The sequence below is a fragment of the Polyergus mexicanus genome, unplaced genomic scaffold (assembly GCF_030449975.1).
Source record: "Polyergus mexicanus isolate NDT 795.1 unplaced genomic scaffold, iyPolMexi1.0 SCAF_21, whole genome shotgun sequence".
Lineage (NCBI taxonomy): Eukaryota > Metazoa > Arthropoda > Insecta > Hymenoptera > Formicidae > Polyergus > Polyergus mexicanus.
In genome coordinates this window covers 1818516-1841675 of record NW_027223341.1, presented here as the reverse complement: position 1 = coordinate 1841675, position 23160 = coordinate 1818516, and the positions used below count along the sequence as shown (strand labels likewise).

At 32.0% G+C, this 23160-nt stretch overlaps 1 protein-coding gene across 1 annotated transcript in view; it reads right to left on the bottom strand.

Moving 5' to 3' along the window:
- Positions 1-3877: 3877 nt before the first annotated feature.
- Positions 3878-23160, bottom strand: part of Ptr (patched domain-containing protein) — a 32547-nt gene continuing 13264 nt past the window's right edge. Inside the window, exons 2-9 of the mRNA XM_070312071.1 lie at positions 17397-17670; positions 16714-16924; positions 16367-16552; positions 14494-14837; positions 11500-11700; positions 11105-11236; positions 10147-10460; positions 3878-6557 (exon numbers count right to left, since the gene is read on the bottom strand). Of these exons, the coding sequence (XP_070168172.1) occupies positions 5073-6557; positions 10147-10460; positions 11105-11236; positions 11500-11700; positions 14494-14837; positions 16367-16552; positions 16714-16924; positions 17397-17670 (3147 nt within the window). The 3' untranslated portion in view covers positions 3878-5072. The remainder of the gene's footprint in view (positions 6558-10146; positions 10461-11104; positions 11237-11499; positions 11701-14493; positions 14838-16366; positions 16553-16713; positions 16925-17396; positions 17671-23160) is intronic.

Below are 23160 nucleotides of genomic sequence, written 5' to 3'. Positions count from 1 at the left end.
TCTTAAGTAGATAATAAGCGGATAATTTTAACTTTTTTCGGATAATTATTTGTCCGATTTCTGAACACTCAATTCAATACCTGAATTTCATATGTTGGGATTGTATCAGATAAATTAATCTGATAAAAATAGTTACTATACCTTTAATATTACTAACCGCTTTTTATATAACCATCGTGATTAAAACTTAAATACGGGATAGATAACGCAACCCGCGCCGCATAGTGGTAAACGAACGAAGTAGCGATTATCAAAAAGTGTCTTTTGTAATGTTTTTGAAATGTTGCTGTAACATTCTCATGAAATATTACAATTCCATATTTCAATAATGTCTCAACAATATTACATTGCAACTTGCAAGATTGTAACATTGCTGTAATGTAATTGCAATGTTCTGTGCTGTATGGGAATATGGCAAACTAACGAGTATTAATTTTAATTTGCACCATTGTGTGTGTGTGTGTGTGTTGTGTTTAGCTAATAAATGTTTATCCGCCGGTCCACCTGAGTTCGAAAACTTGAATCTAAAAATTTGAATCTTCAGTTTGTTTTATCAAATTATGTTCTCCTCTTAATTTTTCGAAAGTACGTAATGTGCACTTCGCATAATTTAGAGTTTATGCATTAATTTCTTTCATTATTATCTAATATAAAATTGTCCAAGTTCTTCCAATGTCGAAAGAAATCTCATCTGATTGAAATCTGCAATTTATTTTACACAAGTATATATGTGCCTTTTATGAATTATATTTCTCTGGAGAGCTCACAAAATTTGAAACGAAATTTGAATGTTCTTGCCAAAGTATATATATTCTACTGATAAAAGGAAGAAATCATATAAAAAAGTCGAATATCAAAAGATTTTGCTTAATTGTTATATTATTATGTCGATTGATGGAATAATTCTTTTAAAAGAGGGAAGGAAAGTTTTGAAAAAAATAAAAGATGCCACAAAAAAAAGAAACAAATTCAAAAGATCATTGCCAGAATATATTTCCTATAATAATTATTTTTTCTAATGGCAACAAATCGTCACGTGTTTGCCATTAGCTACAATATCGCTCAGCTCATATATACTCTCTCTCTCTCTCTCTCTCTCTCTCTCTCTCTCTCTCTCTCTCTCTCTCTCTCTCTCTCTCTCTCTCTCGCATTTATAAATATGAAAACGCACACTGCAAATTGCAAAGTGAGGAAGATACTTGTCTATACATATATCGTTGATCGCGAAAATGCTTCTTTAGATATTATATTTGCCCGTATTTGTACATTGTTGTTGTGTTGTTACTCTCGCTTGTAAGATACGTATTGTCATACTTTTTAAACATTTTTGTTGATATTATGATAAATGAGACCGGCTTGTTCGACAAATGAGATATTGACTACGTTTATACGTAAGTTTTAATCGGATTTAATAACAGTAGTTCTAAAACTGGCCAATCATTCCAGAACAGTCATTCCATTGTTCAGAGGAATAATCGTGATTGGTTAATTTTAAAACTACGGATGTTATTAAACCCGCTTAAGGGTGTGACATGTAAACATTGTCTCTTGTAGAAAGAAATTCTCTCGATTCCTTCGTAAAGATTTCACAAATGTTACAATTTATGGTACGACAGATTTACATTTGTACTCAAGCCGAACAAAAAATCACAATAACATCAAAATGATGTCATAATGACTTTTGATAATCATTTTGTCATGTTATTTTGATATTATTGTGATTTTCTGTTCTGCTTGGATACTGCAAGTCTTCTTTATATTTCTTTCATCACGGTCATATATAAATTTCTAAATAAGAATAAAATTATTTAAAAGTTATTAAAATTATTTAACATTTAAGAAATATTCTGAGATTTATTTTAAAACTGTGAAGTTGAAAAACGCAGATATTTTCGAAAGTTTAGAGAAATAATGGGAAGAGAAAGTTTTCACATAGAAAATTTTAAAATCACTCTTGATTTTTATGGATTGATTATTAGCACGATAATTACATTTTTGATTTGTATTGCGGATATCGTACGTATAACAAGGATTCCTAGTATTTTGTAAAGGTATGACAATTTGCGTTTTACTTTTTTTATCGATTTTGCAAATTTAAAAGAAACGGAAATGCAATAAAATTATTACAGAGCCATTAAACTGTTCATTCATACATGGATGTATACGAGTATTATGCGAATCACGAAGCGTGGCGTCCGCACTTGGATTGCCTTCTTGCTTAACTCTATCTTCGCTTAGCTCTCTTTTTACTTTGGCCATAATACGCAAGACATTCCCTATAGAATCATTCGAGTGATTATTTAGAGGCTATCTGCAAAGCGTTATTAAAAATTAAAAATGAAGGAAAACTTTGAAATTGAATATTTATTTTAATGTAACTTTTTTTTATCAAATATATATAGATATATCTATAAAAAAAGGAAACAAAACAATTTTTTCAAGCTTTTTTCTCTCTCTCTAAGAAACTTTAGAAAATAGGAAGAAAGCTTCACATACAATAATTTTTTTTTACATATAAACTACTAGCCAAATTAGATTATTCGATTTATCGTACAAAAAATTGTTACATCTGTGGACTGTTTTAAGGCCATGTGTTGCTAGACGTGAGCAATTGATATGTCGATCACAGAAATCTCTTTAATTGATACATCGCGGGACATTTTGGTTTCGATTGATATATTGAGCATATATTGTTTATGTATATATGTATATATATATATATATATATATATATATATATATATATATATATATACACATACACGTTTATATATTATCGCGTTCGACTTGAGCTATTCTTAACGACTAACATAAACCCGAATGAGGCGTCGCCATCTCGACATTATCTTCTTGAATGTGTGCATATTGTTCTTACGCAAAGAACATTGCACAACGAGAATACTACGAAATTAATCTTTTGGCTGCGAAGGGCACAATACGCTAACGTAAAATTGTGGAATGATAGATTAAAGGGGGATAGGCAAATTATTAATTTAGGATGCAGCGAGTTAAAACTCTATGTTATGATTAAACGATTTACGAACCTAAAGATATCAGAGATTCACAAACATTTTAAAATTTATATAGTTCTTAAACTTGTACATTTTATGTCATATATTTAGAACTATGTATTTAGAATGCGACTCTGTCTGTCGCATAAGGTCAGTTTAAAGGTATTTTTAATTTATTATGCGTTAATACAGTTAAAACACAGTTTATTAAATAGTTATATATATTTAAACATCGATGAATCTCTAAAAACTTGAGAATCGTTAGAGACTTGATTTTTTTTAATCATAATTTCAGTTATGGGATATTCACATGTCTATTATTGATGTATGTCCTCTTTCTGAGGACACCCTGTATATAATAGCTCGTTTCGCAAGTAATGTTCTCAAAGTATTGATATCATACGTAAGATACACCCCTTTTCTTTCAAAAACTAAGCATTTTAGAAAAAAACGTTTTGAACAAAAATTATATGGTTTTGAGGGGAATATAATATGGTGTCATTGGTTTGACCTTGGATGGCATCGTTAAGGTCAAGTCAAGGACACCTTTAATTTCTTAAATGGAACCCCCTATTTTTTATTATATATTCTTATAGCTTATGCCGAGAGCTTTCCAAAACACTATAATAAAGTATTTTTTCATTAAATACTTTTTGAGTTATTTTATATTTTACTCTGACATATTTTGATATACTAATTTAAATATCTTGTAAAATATTTAGTTTTCGATAATCTTACTGTAATACTTTTACGTACAGAATAATGAGACAAATCAATTAGTGCAAAAAAACAAATAATTGTTTAAAAAAATACATTGTACATAATTTTCTTAAAAACAATTATTTTTTATACTAATTGATTTGTCTCATTATTCTCTACATAAAAGTATTACAGTAAGATTATCGAAAATTAAATATTTTTACAAGATATTTAATTTTTTATATCAAAATATGTCAGATTAAAATACAAAATAAATCAAAAAGTACTTAATGAAAAAATACTTTATTATAGTGTTTTGGAAAGCTCTCGGCATAAGCTATAAGAATATGCAATAAAAAATAGAGGGTTCCATTTAAGAAATTAAAGGTGTTCTTGACTTGACCTTAACGATGCCATCCAAGGTCAAATCAATGACACCATCTTATGTTCCCCTCAAAACCATACAATTTTTGTTCAAAATGTTTTTTTCTAAAATGCTTAGTTTTTGAAAGAAAAGGGGTGTACGGATGGTCTAGGTCTAGGACACCCTGTATATATATATATATATTGATCGTAATTTTAACGTTGCTTATATTTGTAGTATAAGCATTATTATACAAAAAATCTCTTCAAGATCACATTAATCTTTGTTCAACGGTGCCCAGGTTTTTTCAAACCCAGATATGTGTATAAAAACTAGTTTTACATATATAAAACTAGTATGTAAAATTAGTTTATATTTTTTATAAAACTATTTGTATCAATCGTATCGAAGAAAAGGGGGAAAATATTTAAAAAATATCTTTTTATTTTGTTCTAAATTTTTTCCTTTTTCTTTTAAATTTTTTAAAATTCTATTGATTACACATTTATGCTTATTAGTTACTTATTTATTTTTCTATGCCTTATGTTTTTTCCATGAATAATTCAGAAAGAAAAATTTTTAGGTATACAATAAAATAAAAAATTTAGGTATACAGTGAAATCAAAATGTAACAATAAAAATTTTATTCGAGATAAAAAATATTTTATGATAGATCCGAATATGTACTTGGGCGTCATATTCTGTACGATTGTGTCGCTGTTTGAGAGTTAAATTCTGACTATCGAAATTCAGCCCCTTAAAAATAATATAAACCATAATTCGAACATTCTAATCTTGCACAAAAGATATCCTTCCCTCGCTCTTCCTTTTCATTGTCATGGTTTCACGATATCGGTTTATTCTTTCGGCAAAATCAGTTTGCCTTAATCAGTTATCGCTATCGTTCCGCTCGAATGGGCCTAAATTCAACTGATTTTTTCGTCTCGCTTATCACGTCGACAATATTTTTCTTTCGCGCTATCCATCTCAACTTTCTACTACGGATATCGAGGATCCGTTATATATCGCGTCGACGCAGAATATTGCAGATTATGATAGGATCTGCTGCGTCTGTAGTCCCGCGACAACTGATTCGGCTGGCGATACGCGACGTATGGTCCTAGATAAGGCACTATTTGTGGACCGTTTCCCTCGCAGGGTTCTCGCGCCAGGGCGCCAGGATAATCCGGCGCCGGATACGCGGGTTCGCCGGTCGCGGATTGAAACTGCGACAGGCCGTACAGGACGCCGATGGATCTTCTCCACATGTCGTGACGGGCCTGATTTTGTGGATCCGGCTGTTGGTCCTTGCACTGACGTCTCCTGCTCTGCGAGGAGCCACTCTCGGTCGAGTTGCTGTCCTCGCTGGTACCCAAGCCGGGATCCCTCTCTTCGAACGCCGCCATGCTGGTCGCGGGACTGTCCTGGAGCGGTTTGGCAGCGCCTGCGGTGTAATAGACTAGATGAGGATGTGGAATCACATAGGGTTGCTGAAGCTTGTTCGCCAGTTCCTTTTCTTGCGTGCTGTTCTTCGCATTCTTCGTTTCACCGGGCTCGTCCTGTCCTTTACTGCAGGTGCCAGGTCCGAAGAGAGACAACAACACAGGCAGCAGGAACATACCGTGCATGGCGCCGAAAAAGATCACTAGGAAGACCATCTTGAAGAACACGAGAAAGAGGTAGGTGCCAGCCAGTAGGAGCGCCGTCAAACCGAGTATCGTCGACGCGGCACCCTGAACGATTGGCAGACCTAGACTATACAGGCTGTCCTTGACCCGATCCTCCGCCCGTAATTGCTTTGAACTCATGTAAGCGTAACAGATGTGTGCGGTGAAGTCGACGCTGAAGCCAAGACACATGATCAGATTGATCATAGAGATGCTGTCGAGATTAACATCCCACAGCGCCATGTAACCGCTCACCCCGATCTCGATCGACACTATGCAGAAGGCGACCCATAGGCAGCAGAAAATATTGGGGATAAAGATGAAGCTGATGAGCATCATGACGAGCGCGCCGAATGTCATGCACTGGATAGTGGTCGGCCGGACCAGCTCATATTGGTCAAAGTACACGAAGTACGGATGAAACACGCTGGCGTTCAACGGTGATATGTCACAGATATGACGCAGCTCTTTTACCATATCCTTTTCTTGATTCGTGCCGCTTACATTCACCGCCTGTATCAAAAACCGGCTTGCCACAATCTTTTCGTCCGTCTCGTCGAACTTGACATCTAGGGAGAAAGAACTGGACGGGAACAGCCAGAGTTCTTTGAGAGTCTTAGTAAAATTATGCCTATCATTGATAGTCACGTTCAGGTAATCTTCGTTGCGTGTTACGTAGCTGAGGAAGCTGCGAAGCCAACTTTCCGTATAGATTGGTGCGCTGATGTATTTGCTCGCCTCGAGGCTTTTCGTCAAGTTTTCCACCTGCTGTTGAATTATTGGATCACTGTAGTCATACTCGCCGGCCACTACCACCTAAAAGACGATAAAAATACGATATATGTAAAATATATATTGTTTCTTTAATTATTAAATTAAAAATTGTAATGAAAATAAATAAGCGGAAAAGCGAAACTGGAAATTCTTCACAGAATCTAAAAAACAAGATCAAAATTGTGCAAATTAGAAACTAGCATATTGCCTCTTCATCATTTCATTTCGCTCACAAAACTTAAGCTTCTTAAAGCAAACGGGTTTTTCAATTTTGGTTTCCTTATAGAAGAAGATATCTAAAAAATTGCGAAAGTTAGAACATGTATAAATTTCTCAAAAAATTCAAAATTTTATAAAAAATGAACCCTTTCATCGATGCTCACTAAATTCAATACCAATTATCCTTTAATGATATTCTATCTACGTAAACAAAAATTTAATCCAATATCTAAAAAGCGTGTACAAACATTTCTCAAAAAATTCAAAATTTTATTAAAAATAAATCTTTTCACCGATTTTCACCAAATTCAATACCAACCATCCTTTAATAATACCCTATCCATTTAAAAAAATTTAGTCTGATATCTCAAAAATTGCGGAAGTTAAAGGTTGTACAATGTACAGTCCGTATGTACATACATACATACATACTTGCATACATATATATATATATACTGGGTGGCCCGTTTTAATCCATCCAGTCGAATATCTCAAAAACCAAACCCGGAAGAGAAAAATGTTTCAGACAAAAGTTGTGTGGCTTCAAGGAGGCCATAAGAAGGTGACAATGATTTGACCTTGTAAAATCATTTGAAGGTCATGTGAAGGTCAACTTTAAAATCTTAAATGGAAACCCCCATTTTTTATTTAGCATTCTTGTAGCTGACATCGAGAGCTTTCCAAAACTATAATAAAGTATTTTTTTATTCAGTACTTTTTGAGTTATTTTATATTTTAATCTGACATCTTTTGATATAAAAAATTAAATATCTATATTAAATATATATATATATATATATATATATATATATATATATATATACATATTATACATTGTATTATAGAAAACTACATGCAATTTATAATTACTTTATAATACATAATAATTATATAATAAATAAAATTATATAATGTAAAATGTAAATACATGTAAATATAAGAAAGCAGAATTATGTATTCCGAGAAGGGAATCATTATCTTCAATAAAAAAAATAAATAAAAAAAAAATAAAATTATATAAATCTATAATATGGTATTATATATATTTATATAATTATTTTATAATTTTATTATTGAATAGTTTTAAAAAATTCTGGCAATTTAATTGTCTTGCTAAATGTTTTTTTTTTTTTTTTTTTTTTTGCAAAGATCACAATAAATAAGTTAATAGTCTATCGTGTTTACTATAATATACACATACATATTTCAATTTATTGAAATAACTTGAAAGCTTTGTTTGGTCAAAAATCGATTTAACCATTTGTTGTTGTCTTGCTTTCCTTTTCCATTTTTTTTTTTTTAAATTTGCAAACAATAATAAGATTGCCGATTATAGATGTAACGTTGAAACACGAGTACCTTTTCGGGAATTCCAACAAATATCTTCGTGAAAGTAATTTCGAGAAAGCGCGTCTCGCGAGACGTAACGTGTCGCGCCTTTCGGACCTCATAGAACCGCAATACCGTCATATTTTGTCATGATTACGCAATTTGTTTTACCTCGGCATGAGTAACGCACGTTTCAACGTAAACATTTCGAGTGGGCCTAATTACGCCGCGTGTCGTTAAAAGTTCATCGTGACAGTAGTTCCTCGGTGAATGACGTTTCCGCGAAGTCATCGGAACTCGATTTGGCGCCGCGACTCTCGTGACATTATTAATATTGCGAGGAAACGCGATAGTGCGGGACCATCTTTGAGAAACTGTACTTTCACTACAATGTATCGGGACTAACGCAACGGGGAAAAAGGTTCCAGTGAAATTCACAGTTCCACCATATCTCTTGCCGAGTTTATAATTTTATTTCATCGAAGCGAGACTTTAACGCCACATAAAGAAACACGCAGCGTTGAAATCGCCTTCGACATGCTGCGTTATGAGATACGCAATTATCTAATTGAAACGGAAGCTGTAGAAAATCATTTTGTGACGAATTAATTTAGGGGAATTGCATCTTCTGGAAATTATTTAGCTATAAATTTATGTAATTTCTTTTTATATTGGAAATATGTAAATTTAGAAAGAATTGAGGCAATATTTAATTTATATTTGCGAAGATTCTAGTTTTAAATTTTAAGATGATTAATACACTATGTTGTATTAATTTCTAAGTGAAATGCACTTTGAATATATATTATTCTGAATGAATATATATTATTACAAATGAAAAAGCTTTTTATAAAAAATTTTTTTAGATATATACATGCATATATATATATATATATATATATATATATTAAATATGTTTTAGTATTTCACTTAGAAATTAATACAACATAGTATTAATCATCTTAAAATTTAGAGCTAGAATCTTCACGAATATAGATTAAATATTGCCTCAATTCCTTCTAAATTCACATATTTTCAAGGTAAAAAAAAAATTATGTAAAATTTATAGCTACATAATTTCAAGAAGATATAACTCCTCTAAATTAATTTGTATTCACAAAAAGATCTTCTAAAGCTTTCGCTTTAATTCGGAATATATATATATATATATATATATATATATATATATATATATATATATATATTTGTATTTAGAATAATATATAAATATATATATATAAATATAAATAAAAAATAAAAAGGTTTTGAAATTCTTTAGTTACTGTAGCTTATAAAGGAAATGTTTTATAATTTCTCGAAACCATTTTGTTATAAAAAATGTTGTAACATTGCATATTAAAAAGTAGAAGAAGAAGCATGTTCTCGCGTGTATAAATATCCGGAATGAAATTGAACGTGAATTGCCAAGCGATTCAAACGCGGAATCTCTCTGTTTAGTTGGCCTTTCTTGTCGGTCGATCGAGTCGGAGAAGCGTGATGTAACAAACATCACTTTTCTTGAAGTCCAAGCTAGTCCGACCGGAGAAAGTTGTTTGCACGATATCGCGTTGTATCGAGGGGAACACGTGACATAATTGCGTGTACCGGATTATGCGTGGCAGTTCCAAGCGTAACGCACCTTCCTCCGATGTTAATGTTTCTTTTTTTTTTTGCGCCACTTGTGAGGAAATATTTCTCCGAGCTTGCTCGTATGAAAGGGAATTCTCTAAATATTGATCAACGCGAATTTTGTGATAGATTTTTGTCTGGCTTTAACGAATATCATGATCATAAAAATGTATAGATCTTGTATAGTTAATAAAGAATGGTCGTAAAAAAATCCTTTCCAGTATTGACAATTAAAGTGTTGGATTTAAAATAAATAAAAGCGCGCGATATTCTTCTCATTCTCGTAATATTCTTGGCTATCAAAGTAGATAAAGTCTGCGGGTTCTAATAACGAAATACAACGAAAAACTAAAGAGATTCGAAAAATATTATGTATCGCTAAAAAAAAAAAAAAAAAAAATTAGAAAATTCCCATCGACTATTTTGCGATTCTCGTATCTTTTTCATAACTTACTTGTATCCTATAAGGGAACTCTCGGAAATAAAAGTCCTCGCGATCGTAGAAAGCTATCGAGTAGGAATCTTCTTTAGAAAGCTTGTGCCGGTCCAGGCCCTCCTTAAGAGTTGTGAGGCCGTAAAGGGCACCAAGGAGATAGAACACGAAAACGACGATGATAATCACTTTCACAGGGCGACAGTTTAACGCAGCTGCTAAATAATCACGGAACCAAGTCATGCATCCGTGTTCGGGATTGTCGATTGGATTGTGAGGGTCGTCGGGATCGATTCCGCCGGATAATAGTACTCTGTATAACCACGATCGATGAGCTGAAATGTGAGTGTTTAAAAAATTGCGCTATTAAACGCAGAGAATGGTACTTATCGCGTATTATATATATCCGGTTGCAGAAATTTTCTTCGCATAGCTCAGTTTTTCATTCGGGCTATTGCAAAATATTTTAATTGCTTTAATTATAACATAATTATTCGCATGAATAGAATGATAGCGCGTGATGGAAATATATACTTTGCCAATACTTTTTCAATATTTTGCAGTTGTCGATATGAAAAATAAAACAAGGCGAAAGCAAGCTCTCTTTCTTCATTGCGTAATACTGTGTGATCTAACGAATTAACGATATTCAAACGTAACGTGTGCATTTGCACGACGTAACTTCAATACATCACGTAGACGTAACGATTTCGAATGGCAGTCTATGAATAATGATGATTGACATAATGGTGGAAATAACGAGGTGTAACTAGTAATTTATATAGATTGAAATTAATTAAAACTCGAAATTAATAATCTGTCAATTATTCGTTCAGCGAAAAAGATAGAAATCAGTTTTGTAACAATAATTTGGATATAAAAAGAAGAAAGAGAGGAAGATAAATTATATATTTTACTATTATACAATTAAAATAATTATAATACTTAGTAAGTATTACACTATATAAAGATTACTTACCAGATTTAGATAAAGGTTGCACCTTGCAACAGAAAACACTGTGCAAATTCTTTTGTTCGCAATAACCGCTGATTGCGACACATCCGCTGAAGAACGTTAGATGGAACAGGAAAGTGAAGACAACTGCGAAACCTGTCATTTAATTTAATGCATACTCGATATTAAAAATACGAATCACATGACGATCCTAGTGTGGATATCTCAAAACTATCGCTTCTTACAACTTTGTTGTACTCTTATGTCAAGATTTTTCCAATTTCTTTTTATTAGGAATTATTCAATTTTTTTAGTCTCATATATTTTTTAGCAAAAAATATCGAGATGTTATCAATTTTGAAATATTCTACGTAAAAAATCATAAATGGAGATCTATTTATGTGAAATGGTCTTGGTACCTGAATAAATGCAGAAAATCTGAACCGATGGGAAAGGCGACCAAACGCCGATAAAAAAGGATATCATATCCGTTAAAGATGTGATGGTGATGGAAACGGCAGCTTCGCTCAATGTCACCGCCATCCTTTCCGGCACCGGTTTACTGATGCTCGTCCTTCTCCAGGCTGCTAGCATAACAAAGGTATCATCGATCCCTATTCCTGCGACAAAAAGTACAAATACGTTAAAAATCCGATGCCCATGTTTATTTTTTATTGCGACTCGGCAATTGTAATTATTTTCCTTGCTTATGTATATAAAGTGACAAGTTATACTCTTAAATATATATTTAAATTATATAAAGAGAAAAGAACTTTAAATTGGTTGAAATACAAATTATCTTTAAAAATATATATTTATAATTATTTTTTTTTATTTAATTTTTTCTTTTGTTTATTTTTTTTAGAAATTTCTAAGCAAATCTGTCTTAATTTTTAATAAATTTTATTAAATGATCCTGCAAAAATTGAAGTTTTTATATTTGAAGGGATCGTCAGCGGTAAGTTCTTCACTAAAAAAAAAAAAAAAAAAGGTAATGTTGCTTGAAAGAATCCGTGCATTTTCTAAGCGTGCGATTGTTCCTTGAAAATTTATTACCGCCAATTCTGCGGATGTCACGTTTGTCTACATGAGTCGCCTGTAATTTTTCAGAAAGTATAAATAGAAACGCGTTTTCTTTACAATAAATCAAAATCGTGAGGCAATGCATTTTGCATACGCATTAACATTCTTATCGAAACATGTAATTATACGTGACTAATAAAGATCATGCATATCATATGAAAGAGAAACGCTTTTCTTTGGATATAGTATAATATTATTTTATAATTTCTACTTAAAATTATAATAATATTATCAATATTATACATATATTTATTTATTATATTCCTGTTTTGCTAAAATTCTTTAGTTTTGTGATAGAAAAAAAAATGAATGGATTTCTGAGAAGTCTAGAAAGAGACAGAAAAATCGTCTACTCTCTTCCATCAAATATAATTAAATTAAATAATATATAAAGAAGTAAAAAGATATATATTGATTTGCTAATCAACTATATATTTTTTAATGAAATTTGTGAGTGAATATAATAATTGCTTTGAATTGCGACCGGTCGATTGGATCGCGAATGAAGCTATTATTATCGATAAAGACCGATCTTACTTGGCGTTGAGCGCAGGCGAGCGCAACATCGAAAGGGAAAAGAAGACTTCCGCTTTTCACATAAATCACAGTATGTTTGTTTCGCTTGTACGCACCTGATGAAGCGAGCTAACGTATTTATTGCCGAAGAATGCACGTTTCTACATCTCAGACGTGACAGGGAATTAGCAGCATTGTATTGCAAAAAAGGCTAATCTCTGTCGTTATTTTCGCGTTGCTCAACTTACACAAAGTATCAATCTAAGCATCGATTGGCAAACCTTCGAATATTTCGATATAATAAAGGACTGCAAGGATAGCTAGTGATGACGGGAAAAAGCTATATTCCATACCTGTATTTCTGTTACAAAGTATTTCAAAATGATATATAAATTATATGACAATTTCAAAATTATTCGTGAAATTAATATTGATAGATATTGTACCATGTAATCTTTGTTGCCAAATAAATATATTATTTTCTTCAAGCCATTACTTTTTAAATACAAAATTAAATTAAATTTATGCTGTTAAGAAACATTTAAAGCAGTACTATTTAACATTAATAATGCTAGAGGAACTCTAAACATATTATACATATATATATATATATATATATATATATATATTCATACAGCACCGCAAGATTGCAACAACATTGCAGCAACATTTTTTTGCAAGATTGCAACATTGCAGAAACATTACGAAATGTTGCTGCAACGTTGTTATGATATTGCAGCAACAGTAAAATGTCCGCCTACAGAAATATTGCAATATAATATTGCAACAACATAGCAATATAATATATATGCAATAATGCTTTATGTATATTTATCGACATAATATCTTTAACATATGAAAAAAATAATAAGAAATTAGGCATATAAGAATCAGGATTTAGTGTGTATATAGATTTTCTGTATTATAATAATAACGAAATTATAAATTGCAAATTTTTCGGTACACATTCGACTTCCTTCAGTGACAGAGAATATCTAAGAGAAACAAGAAAAAACTCAATTTGCAATTTTGTAAATTTACAATCTCTTTGTATCCGAAATATTCAGATATGCAAAAAGATTGTGGTGGATTTACGTATACAAGTTTTTTCACATCTCTCTTGTCTTCATATAATCTCAAAATTTATTTATTAAAATCTGAAGTATCTTTTGCATGTTAAAAAATTATTATCAAATTTTTGATTTTATATAAAAATGGAAACTATTAAAAGAATTCTTAGTCCAATGTCTGAGTCCCCTGTGTTGGGGTTATATCATACAATTTAAGCTAATAAAAATAGTTATTATATCTTTAATCTTATTAGTCACTCTTTATATAATTATCGTGACTAAAAATTAAATACGGAATAGTATGCGCCGCATAGCGGTAAACGAATAAACTAGCGATTATCGAATATTCTTTAGAATATTTTTGGAATGTTGCTGTAACATTACTAAAGTTATATTGTAAAATAATGTCTTTGTAATATTTCTGCAACATTAAATTACAATATGCAACATTGCAATATTGCAGCAATGTTGTTGCAAGCTGTAATGCTGTATGGGTATATATATATATATATATATATATATATATATATATATATATATATATAATTTGTACGTGAAATAATGCAATTAATATATATTATTTATTAATAAATATAAATATATATTTATAGTAAATAATTAAATTTATATTGCACTGTTTGGAAAATTTCATGCCTTTAATTGTTATCGGATAATTGGATAATCGAATAAAATCACGAGTGTTGCGATATCCGAATTGTTATGGTAATTTTAATAGTAGCTTACCTATCATGAGAAACGGTGCGGCAAGATTGAGGCCGATAAAATCGATCCCCAGATACATGCATAATCCGAATGCAGCAACTGTCGCCATGGCGGCCGAGATATTGCCCAGAAGACCGAGCCAAGGCTTGCTGCGTACCCAATCGGTCATCATGCATGTCACGACCGAGAACAGGCCCATTATGATGAACGTGCTGGTGAAATACGGCACGACTGTCTTGGTGTTGGCCTCTAGTTCCAATTCGAGGGTCCTCGAAGCGAATCTCGCTATGCTAATATGCTTAAACGCACCTCCATCCTCGGCCTTGCCGACAATCTCTAGGAAAGCCTCCTCCCAGGCGGCGCCGCTGATTCGGGAATCGAAAAAACGTCGAATTAAATTAGAATACTGAAGAGTATCCTAAGAGCGAACTTGAAACATTATCTTTGATAAAAAGATATTTCGATAGAAAATCACTTAATATGACAACGAACAATACATACCAAATGCTGGTATACTTGTCTATTTATTTATATCCTGACGAGATATTAGTTAGCGATTAATAAATTTTAACAAGATAATAGAGTGAGAAATTTAATCTTTTTTCGGTTTTGCTTTCGGACATATATCCGAAACGAATATGGCGAGAAAGCTATTAATATGCCTCTATATACAATATCTCAATATGTATGACAACAATAGATAATCAATATGAATAGTCTGAGTGAATCAGACATCTATTATTTGCACGAGTATTATTGATAGCAATAGATGATTCAATTGATAATATCCAATTGGCGATCATAGATTAACGAAACTTTACTTTTGCACAGGCATTTGTTGATTATCTCTTAATGCAATTTTATATAATAATATATATATTATTATTTGTATAAATAATATACAAGATGTTTCATTTTAATCGCTCCAGGCAAATATCTCGAAAAATATGAAAAATGTGGGAAAACGTTTCAGACAAAGGTTGCATGGTTTCAAGGGAGCTGCATGATAAAAATATAGACCTTGAATAAAAAAAAATTATTGTTTAAAAAAATACATTGTAAATAATTACATACTTTTTCTTAAAAACAATTATTTTTTTTATACTAATTGATTTGTCTCATTATTCTGTACATGAAAGTATTACGGTAAGATTATCGAAAACTAAATATTTTACAAAATATTTTATTTTTTATATCAAAATATGTCAGATTAAAATATAAAATAATTCAAAAAGTACTTAATAAAAAAATATTTTATTATAGTGTTTTAAAAATCTCTCGAGATAAGCTATAAGAATATGCAATAAAAACAGGGAGCTCCATTTAAGAAAACATCGACCACATTGATCTCACCTTGAAAAGGTCACTCAAGGTCAAGTCCATATTTTTATCATACGGCCCTCTCAAAACCATGCAACTTTTGTCTGAAACGTTTTTCCATATCTTTCATATTTTTCGAGATATTTGCTTGGGATGATTAAAATGAAACACCCTGTATATACAAAGAAGAGAATGTACAGAAGTACAGAAATTAGAGATAAAGAGATAAAATATCATTTATATAAATTTTGTAAGTTTTTTGAGCATCTCAATTATATCTTATCAAAATTGTAGTTTGAAACACATTTCTCGAGAATTGTAAAAAGCCAAACCTTTTGAACGCGAAAATTTGTCGCCGATATTATCATCGATCAAAATAAATAAAATACTGCAATAAGTTCTGCAGCATTCGTGTAAAATATTTTTATGAAACTCTAATCGTTCGCATATGAATGAATTATGGTCAAGACTATGGTTACTTTCAAGATCGTTGTTGCGTATAAGTAAGATAACTGACCAGTTTTTCTGCCACAAGCTCCGCAAGCGAACTCAATAAAACGATGAGTAGACTTACATCTCGTCTTGCTGTGGACTATCGACTTTGATGAAGTAGCCGAGCTGTATCGAAGGCACCGACTTTACAGTGAGATCGTCATTGAGAACACTTCCACCGAAAAATACCGGCAATAAATGAGCGTCCCAGGTGGTCGGATTGATCGTTATCGGGAATGTCAGATTTAGCTTCCGCCTTTCCACATCGCTGCAAAAGTCGAAGACTCGATTAAAATTCGATGGAATTAACAAATTGTTTTAAGCAAAAAAAAAAAAAAAGAGAGAGAGAGAGAGAATGCTCTTGTTTTTTTTTTAAATTGGGATATGCAATTCTTATTTTTTTGCACATATTTATTGCAGTATGATTACTCTATCACGTGATGCAGATTCAGAATATCATTGGTGAAACACTCATCAAGCCACCGTGCGCAAATCTGCTCGTATGTGAATTCTTCGTTCTCATATTTCGCTTTAATATTTTTAATTAATTGATCGAGTTTCATCAGCTCCTCCCAAATCGAGCTTTTTAGCATGTTATTCCCGCCGTCCTTGGGAATCACGATTACGTGACCGAATCGGCCTGCAACAAGCAACAGATTTAATTGATCCCTGATCAAGAATCATGAAATGTTACCTTTAATTATAGCAAGAGGAGATTGAATTGTGAACTATATTTCTACAAACATGGCGAGGAAGTCTAATTATGTAAGTATTTAATAATAGAAATTATAAAGAAAGGAAAAAAATATTAATGAGAATTAGCTTGAAGTAATTTTTATTTTACGAAATTAAAAAAGAATTGAGATTATGAATTCAATAATTTTAATATTAAAAAATTCCAGTTAAAAAATGATTGCAATATTTAATAATTCACTTTTACATTTACTCGCCTTGTATCATTTCTGGAGCATTTTATAGATACAAGGAATTTTCATATCCTATGTATTTTATGTGCCAGCTGTCGATTAAAAGGATTCTCTGGGTTTATTACATTTATGGAGTTCTTCGTGAGAGAAGAAATTGGCAGAATGAATGATTAATGAAAGTCTCACCTGGTCGAGTAATACGACCGACGTTGAATTGATGGCTGTAATTAACTTTGAAGTATTGCTCGACTATCGCTCGTTCGGTCTTGCTGGGGCCGTTGACGGGCGAGAAGAGATATTCCGGATCAATTTCGTAGTGTATCCTTTGATAACCGGTGAAGCATATGCAAGCCAATAGCATCGGCACGATTACGAAGTAGCCGGGATGCCGACCGACAATGAGGCCAACTTTGTAAAACGCGCGATTTAGGAAGTCATCGACACATGTCAAGTGCCACATCTGAAAGCGAAAGTAATACACCCATCTGTTAATTGTTATTTCATTTAGCAAAGGATTAATGAAAGAGTTGTGTACTGCTAAATTACTATGGCATTGAAAGTTATCGCGATTTTCGTAACGTAAAAGTGAAAACTAAAAGTCTCGTGGAACGAAGAAATTAAAACAATGGTCGTTTTCCGCGAACAATTCCTACAGGACGGTGTGCAAAAGATAAATTTTTGTGTAGAAAACACACGCTTTATACAGGCGCAAGAAATATTTTCAGCTATGCAATTAATATTTCGCATTTATAATGAGTTACGCGTGTATATCTACGCGTTGGTAAATGCAAAGTAAGTTGCTGTGGTCGAATTATATAGGATAGAATCTCTCGTACGGTTCGTTAAACCTACAATACGAAAATTGTGCTACTCGTAATCTTTTTGTCCCCCCCCTCTCTCTCTCTCCCCCTTTCCTCTTTCTCTCTCTCTCTCTCTCTTTCTCTCTATCCATTTTTGTTACGTAAAATTATTATTCGCTTAAGTCGATGACTGCACTCGACATAATACGGCTCGTTTATTTAATGTTCCTTGAAGTGGAATATGCGAAAAGATCTGTCATTCGTCTGTGTCGTAAGGAGTCGAGTGTAAAATTTTACTGAACCTGAAACTTTACGAAAGCAAGCAGTGAAGTGAAACTTATGATAATTTCAACAATTAAAACATCAAAGATGTAAGATTGAATATTATGGATGAAATCACGAAAAATTTATAGAATTAAGCGTACATTCCAAAAATATATGACGTAGAATCGAAGGAATTTTATATCAATGATTTTACAATTTATCTTCTTTCTTTATGTCTAAAATATCGAGAAGTCCAAATTGTGTTCATGGCTGATTTAAAGATAAAATATCAATTTCAACTGTTTGAATTATCAGCGACTGTATGGCATTAAAGAATTTGCACGAGGGGAGCATTTAGGATGATCGTCATTGAAATCATGTAGAAAAGTGTCGTCAGACTTGACCTACATTCAGAATTACGTGTCCGATTTATTAAAATCACAACGAGAGATTATCACCATTTACATTTTATAGAAACGAATCGTATATTGAGCTAACGATATTTATTAATTTTAAAATTAAAATGAAACAATAAAGGCAAATTATTAATTTTAATTCTTTATCGCGCAGTTTTTTCTTCTCTTCTTCCGTATTTTTTCGATCTTATCTTTGTGTCTTATCTGTCTAGTAAATAAAGGAGCTTCTTTATGCCATACACATACATACACATATACGCATACGTATATACATATACATATTAGAAATTATGAATAATTTTAATTCTTTAATAAACCCTAGAAAAATAAAACTGACACAGAATAAAGACTTAGAGTTAATTTAAAACATTTTTTTATTTAATATGCTGAAGTTTACATAAACACTTACTTACACACGCCCAAGTTTGACGTAATGTTATGACATAACCGAGAATCGATTGAACTTACTTAAATCCGTTATTCATAATACGATATCTCATAAATAATTCAATTCCGATTATGTGATTTCACGTATTACTATCTATATATCAATGACAAAAAATAATTGGTATAATAGTTGTATAAGCTTGCAAAATTATACATGTATAATAATGTAATCTAAATAATAATGTAATAAAATAGTACAGTAGCAATAAAATATTTTACGTTATCTTCTTTGTTATCATCGCAGTATTATGCGAATCTGATCGAAAAGATTCATCTTTCAATTAGCGAAAGAATATTCGCTTGATTCTTTATCAAAAAGGGCTCATTGATCGAAACTAGAATTCTATACCTTTTGTTCTGACACAAAGCTTTATTTCATGGGACGATGGTGCCCCCATAAGGGATTACATGACATATCGAAGGAGGATGAATCATCCCTCGTCAGATTTTCACGCACGTTCCTCTCCTCACCTTGAAGCGTTTCAAGAAAGTTTTTAATTCATTTTGCGTATAGACAGTCCAGGAATATATGGCAACTAGGAATATATAGCTAACTTTAATCATCGTATCAATTGAATTAAAAGGAGACAGAGACATCCTGAATAAGTCTAGCAAGAATAATAGATGTATCTCAAACAGCTTGTGTGAAATAAGTATTGGTTAAAATACATATTCCTTTTTGAATTTCGTCAATACGTTACTCAAGTTACAAAAAGTCCGCAGTTATAAATCTCTGAATTCCCGCAAGTTCTATATAATTTCGCAGAAATGTTGCGCATCGATATCGCAAACTCCTCCATAAATTTCCACGTGTAAACGTAATGTGTACGTCTGGCGAAATAAAAAGTACCGCATAAATCCCAGTAAAACCTGTTACCGGCATAGTGTTTTGCGACACGAAATGGCATTAGTTGCAAATATAGATTCATGCAGAGGAGACGGTGGCGAGCGACTTTCTAAAACCGTTTGCAATCCCGGGGCTACGGATTTTCCGCGCACATCGCGTAATTATCATTAGCAAGAGACACGGTATCGCAAACGAAGTTCAGAGGCCAGTACCCTTTGGCATGTGCGTGGTGTTCCTTGGAGAAAGTTACGTTGAAGCTATTTATTGGGTAATCCCGACTCGCCGCGCGCTTGCCGTTTCTGTTCGTTTAGACACGATTGAATAACAATCGCATAACAATAATCGGCTCGAGCTTTCGCCACGCTATTTTAGAATCGATTGCACTGCCGTTGCTAATCCTATCGGGGTCTTAGATTTTCACGTGCGTTTGAAACGTTCGACGAGGATTTTCTCAAGTCGATGACAAAAGGAAACTTTGCGCTGTTTTGCATCCCATATAGAACAGAACATTGCAGCAACATTATAGCAATATTGCGACATTGTAGCAACATTGCGGCAATGTTGCAATGTTGCTGCAATATTCTATGCTGTATGGGATATTATTTCCCATACAGCACCGAAAGATTGCAAAAACGTTGCATAGATCTTACATTGAAACATTGTAATATTGCATAGAAGTTGCGAAATGTTTCTGCAATGTTACTACAAGCCTGAGGCAACGTTGAAATGTCCGCCCTCAGAAATATTTCAATGTAAGACTACAGTAATGTTACCAATGTATTTGTAATATTTAAATACATTGCTACAAATATGCAAAACGCTTCAAATTTAATACATAAACTTTGAGAACATATAAAAACATCCAAGAGAGATAAGAAAAAAGATTGTGAATTTACGCTATTACAACGAGTTTTTCTCGTCTCTCTTGGATGTCTTTATATTATATATTCTCCAAGTTTATCTCTATTAAACTTGAAGCATTTTGCAGATTAAAAAATTATTATCAAATTTTTGCTTTTATATAAAAATGGGAACTATTAAACAATTTTCTGTTATCTAATTAACATCGCTATTTTATAAATTATTTACAAGTTTAAGAAATTGATAATGATTAAATAATTTAATTCATAAAAATTAAAATTTTATTTATATAAATATTAAACTCCATATCTTAAGTAGACAATAAACGGATAATTTTAACTTTTTTCGGATAATTATTTGTCCGATTTCTGAACACTCAATTCAATATCTGAATTTCCTGCGTTGGGATTGTATCAGACAAATTAATCTGATAAAAATAGTTATTATACCTTTAATATTACTAACCGCTTTTTGCAAGCTTTATATAACCATCGTGATTAAAACTTAAATACGATATAGATAACGCAACGCGCGCCACATAGTGGTAAACGAACGAAGTAGCGATTATCAAAAAGTGTCGTTTGTAATGTTTTTGAAATATTGCTGTAACATTCTCATAAAATATTACAATTCCATATTCTAATAATGTCTCAACAATATTTCATTGCAACTTGCAAGATTGTAACATTGCTGCAATGTAATTGCAATGTTCTGTGCTGTATGGGTTGCATCTGCCTTTGTCATCGAAGAAAGGAACAATTATTTCAGGACTTTAGCGATAACTTTGACCTGAATAAATAGCTTTGATAACCAATGATCGGATGTATTCGTACCGATAGATCATTGTTCTTAGAATAGTGAACGTAATTAGAGTAGTTTTTACTGGGTTGTTCCAGTTGTTAGATAAGCAAAAGTAAAAAAAAATGCAAGTGATATGTAAGAGACATATGTATATAATAGCGAACCTTATTTCCCGTCAGCGGACTTGAATTGTTGGATAATAATACTTGAAAGTATTTCTTTCTTTTTTCGCAAAATTATATATCAATCAATCAAATCATATAAGTGTGATTTTATATAATAATAATAATAATAATAATAATAATAATAATATAGTAAATGAATTATTAAGTGAGCTTGCTGTTACATGATTCGCTCGTAACTGTCGACTTGATTTTGTCTATTAGCCGTATGTACTGATCTTAATTGCACCGATCTGATATAAATTGAAAGTCTTATTTATGCTGTCCTTGGCATTATCTTATGTTCTTACAAACGAAGATACTATGGAAAGATCGAAGGGCATACTGTTGTGACAGATTATTATCATTATCAGGTCACTAGAACATTTGCCGCTATCTTCTCGATGCTGTATCAGTAATTATAAAGAAGCAAGGAGAACTACTCACTCTAGCGATCAATATATTATCAAGAATGAATACACTTGAATAATTTTCTTATTTGCAGAAAAAATGCAGAGTTAAAAATATGCGGATCTCGAATATCAGTGTGAAAAATCTGTGAATTGAAAAAAAAAACAAGAAAGCAGAGTTTGAATTAATTTAAATAGAAAGTTGAAATTTATAAATTCACACTTTCTTCGTATATTCGAAATTTCAAATAAAAAGATAAGTTCCACAATAAACTTAAGAGATTATGTCGATTGTTAGGGGGATTTGTAAGATAATACAATGAAAATTTGTTATGTCTAAAAAATAAATTTGTGTTGCCTATTATCGAGGCATCGAGTATCTGTGATTAAATAGAAATTTCTGGAAATCATAATATCACAACGTCGCGAACGGAATTGAAATTTATGTATAATATATATATATATATACCATATATATATCTTTTGTATAGAATGGTACATCTCTTTATAAGCGATAGAAGTCTCGTAATAAACTGTCGACTCGTTAAAAATAATGATGGTTAATGATACTGATGAAGTTCCAAACAGCAGTTGAAAATGCAAGACACACGTCTTAACGACTCGCTCGCAGAATTTTAATTGTCCAATTTCACCAAGTAAGCCTCCTCGCGCGCGATCTCGCGATTCGTGAAATTCGCACGTAATAGCTTTTGTCGAGAGACAAACCGAATAGCAGACATTGACGTTTATAACTTCTCGCGATGACGTTGATCGTCGGGAGAAAATTGTCGAAGATGAATGGGACGCGAAAATATAAATCGTATTATTTATTAGTACACCGAGAAAAAAAATTTGTTAACTTAACAACTTTTTTTCTCAATGTATACATATGTTATTTTATATTATTCTATTAGTTATATGCGTGTGTGAAAAAGATAAACGG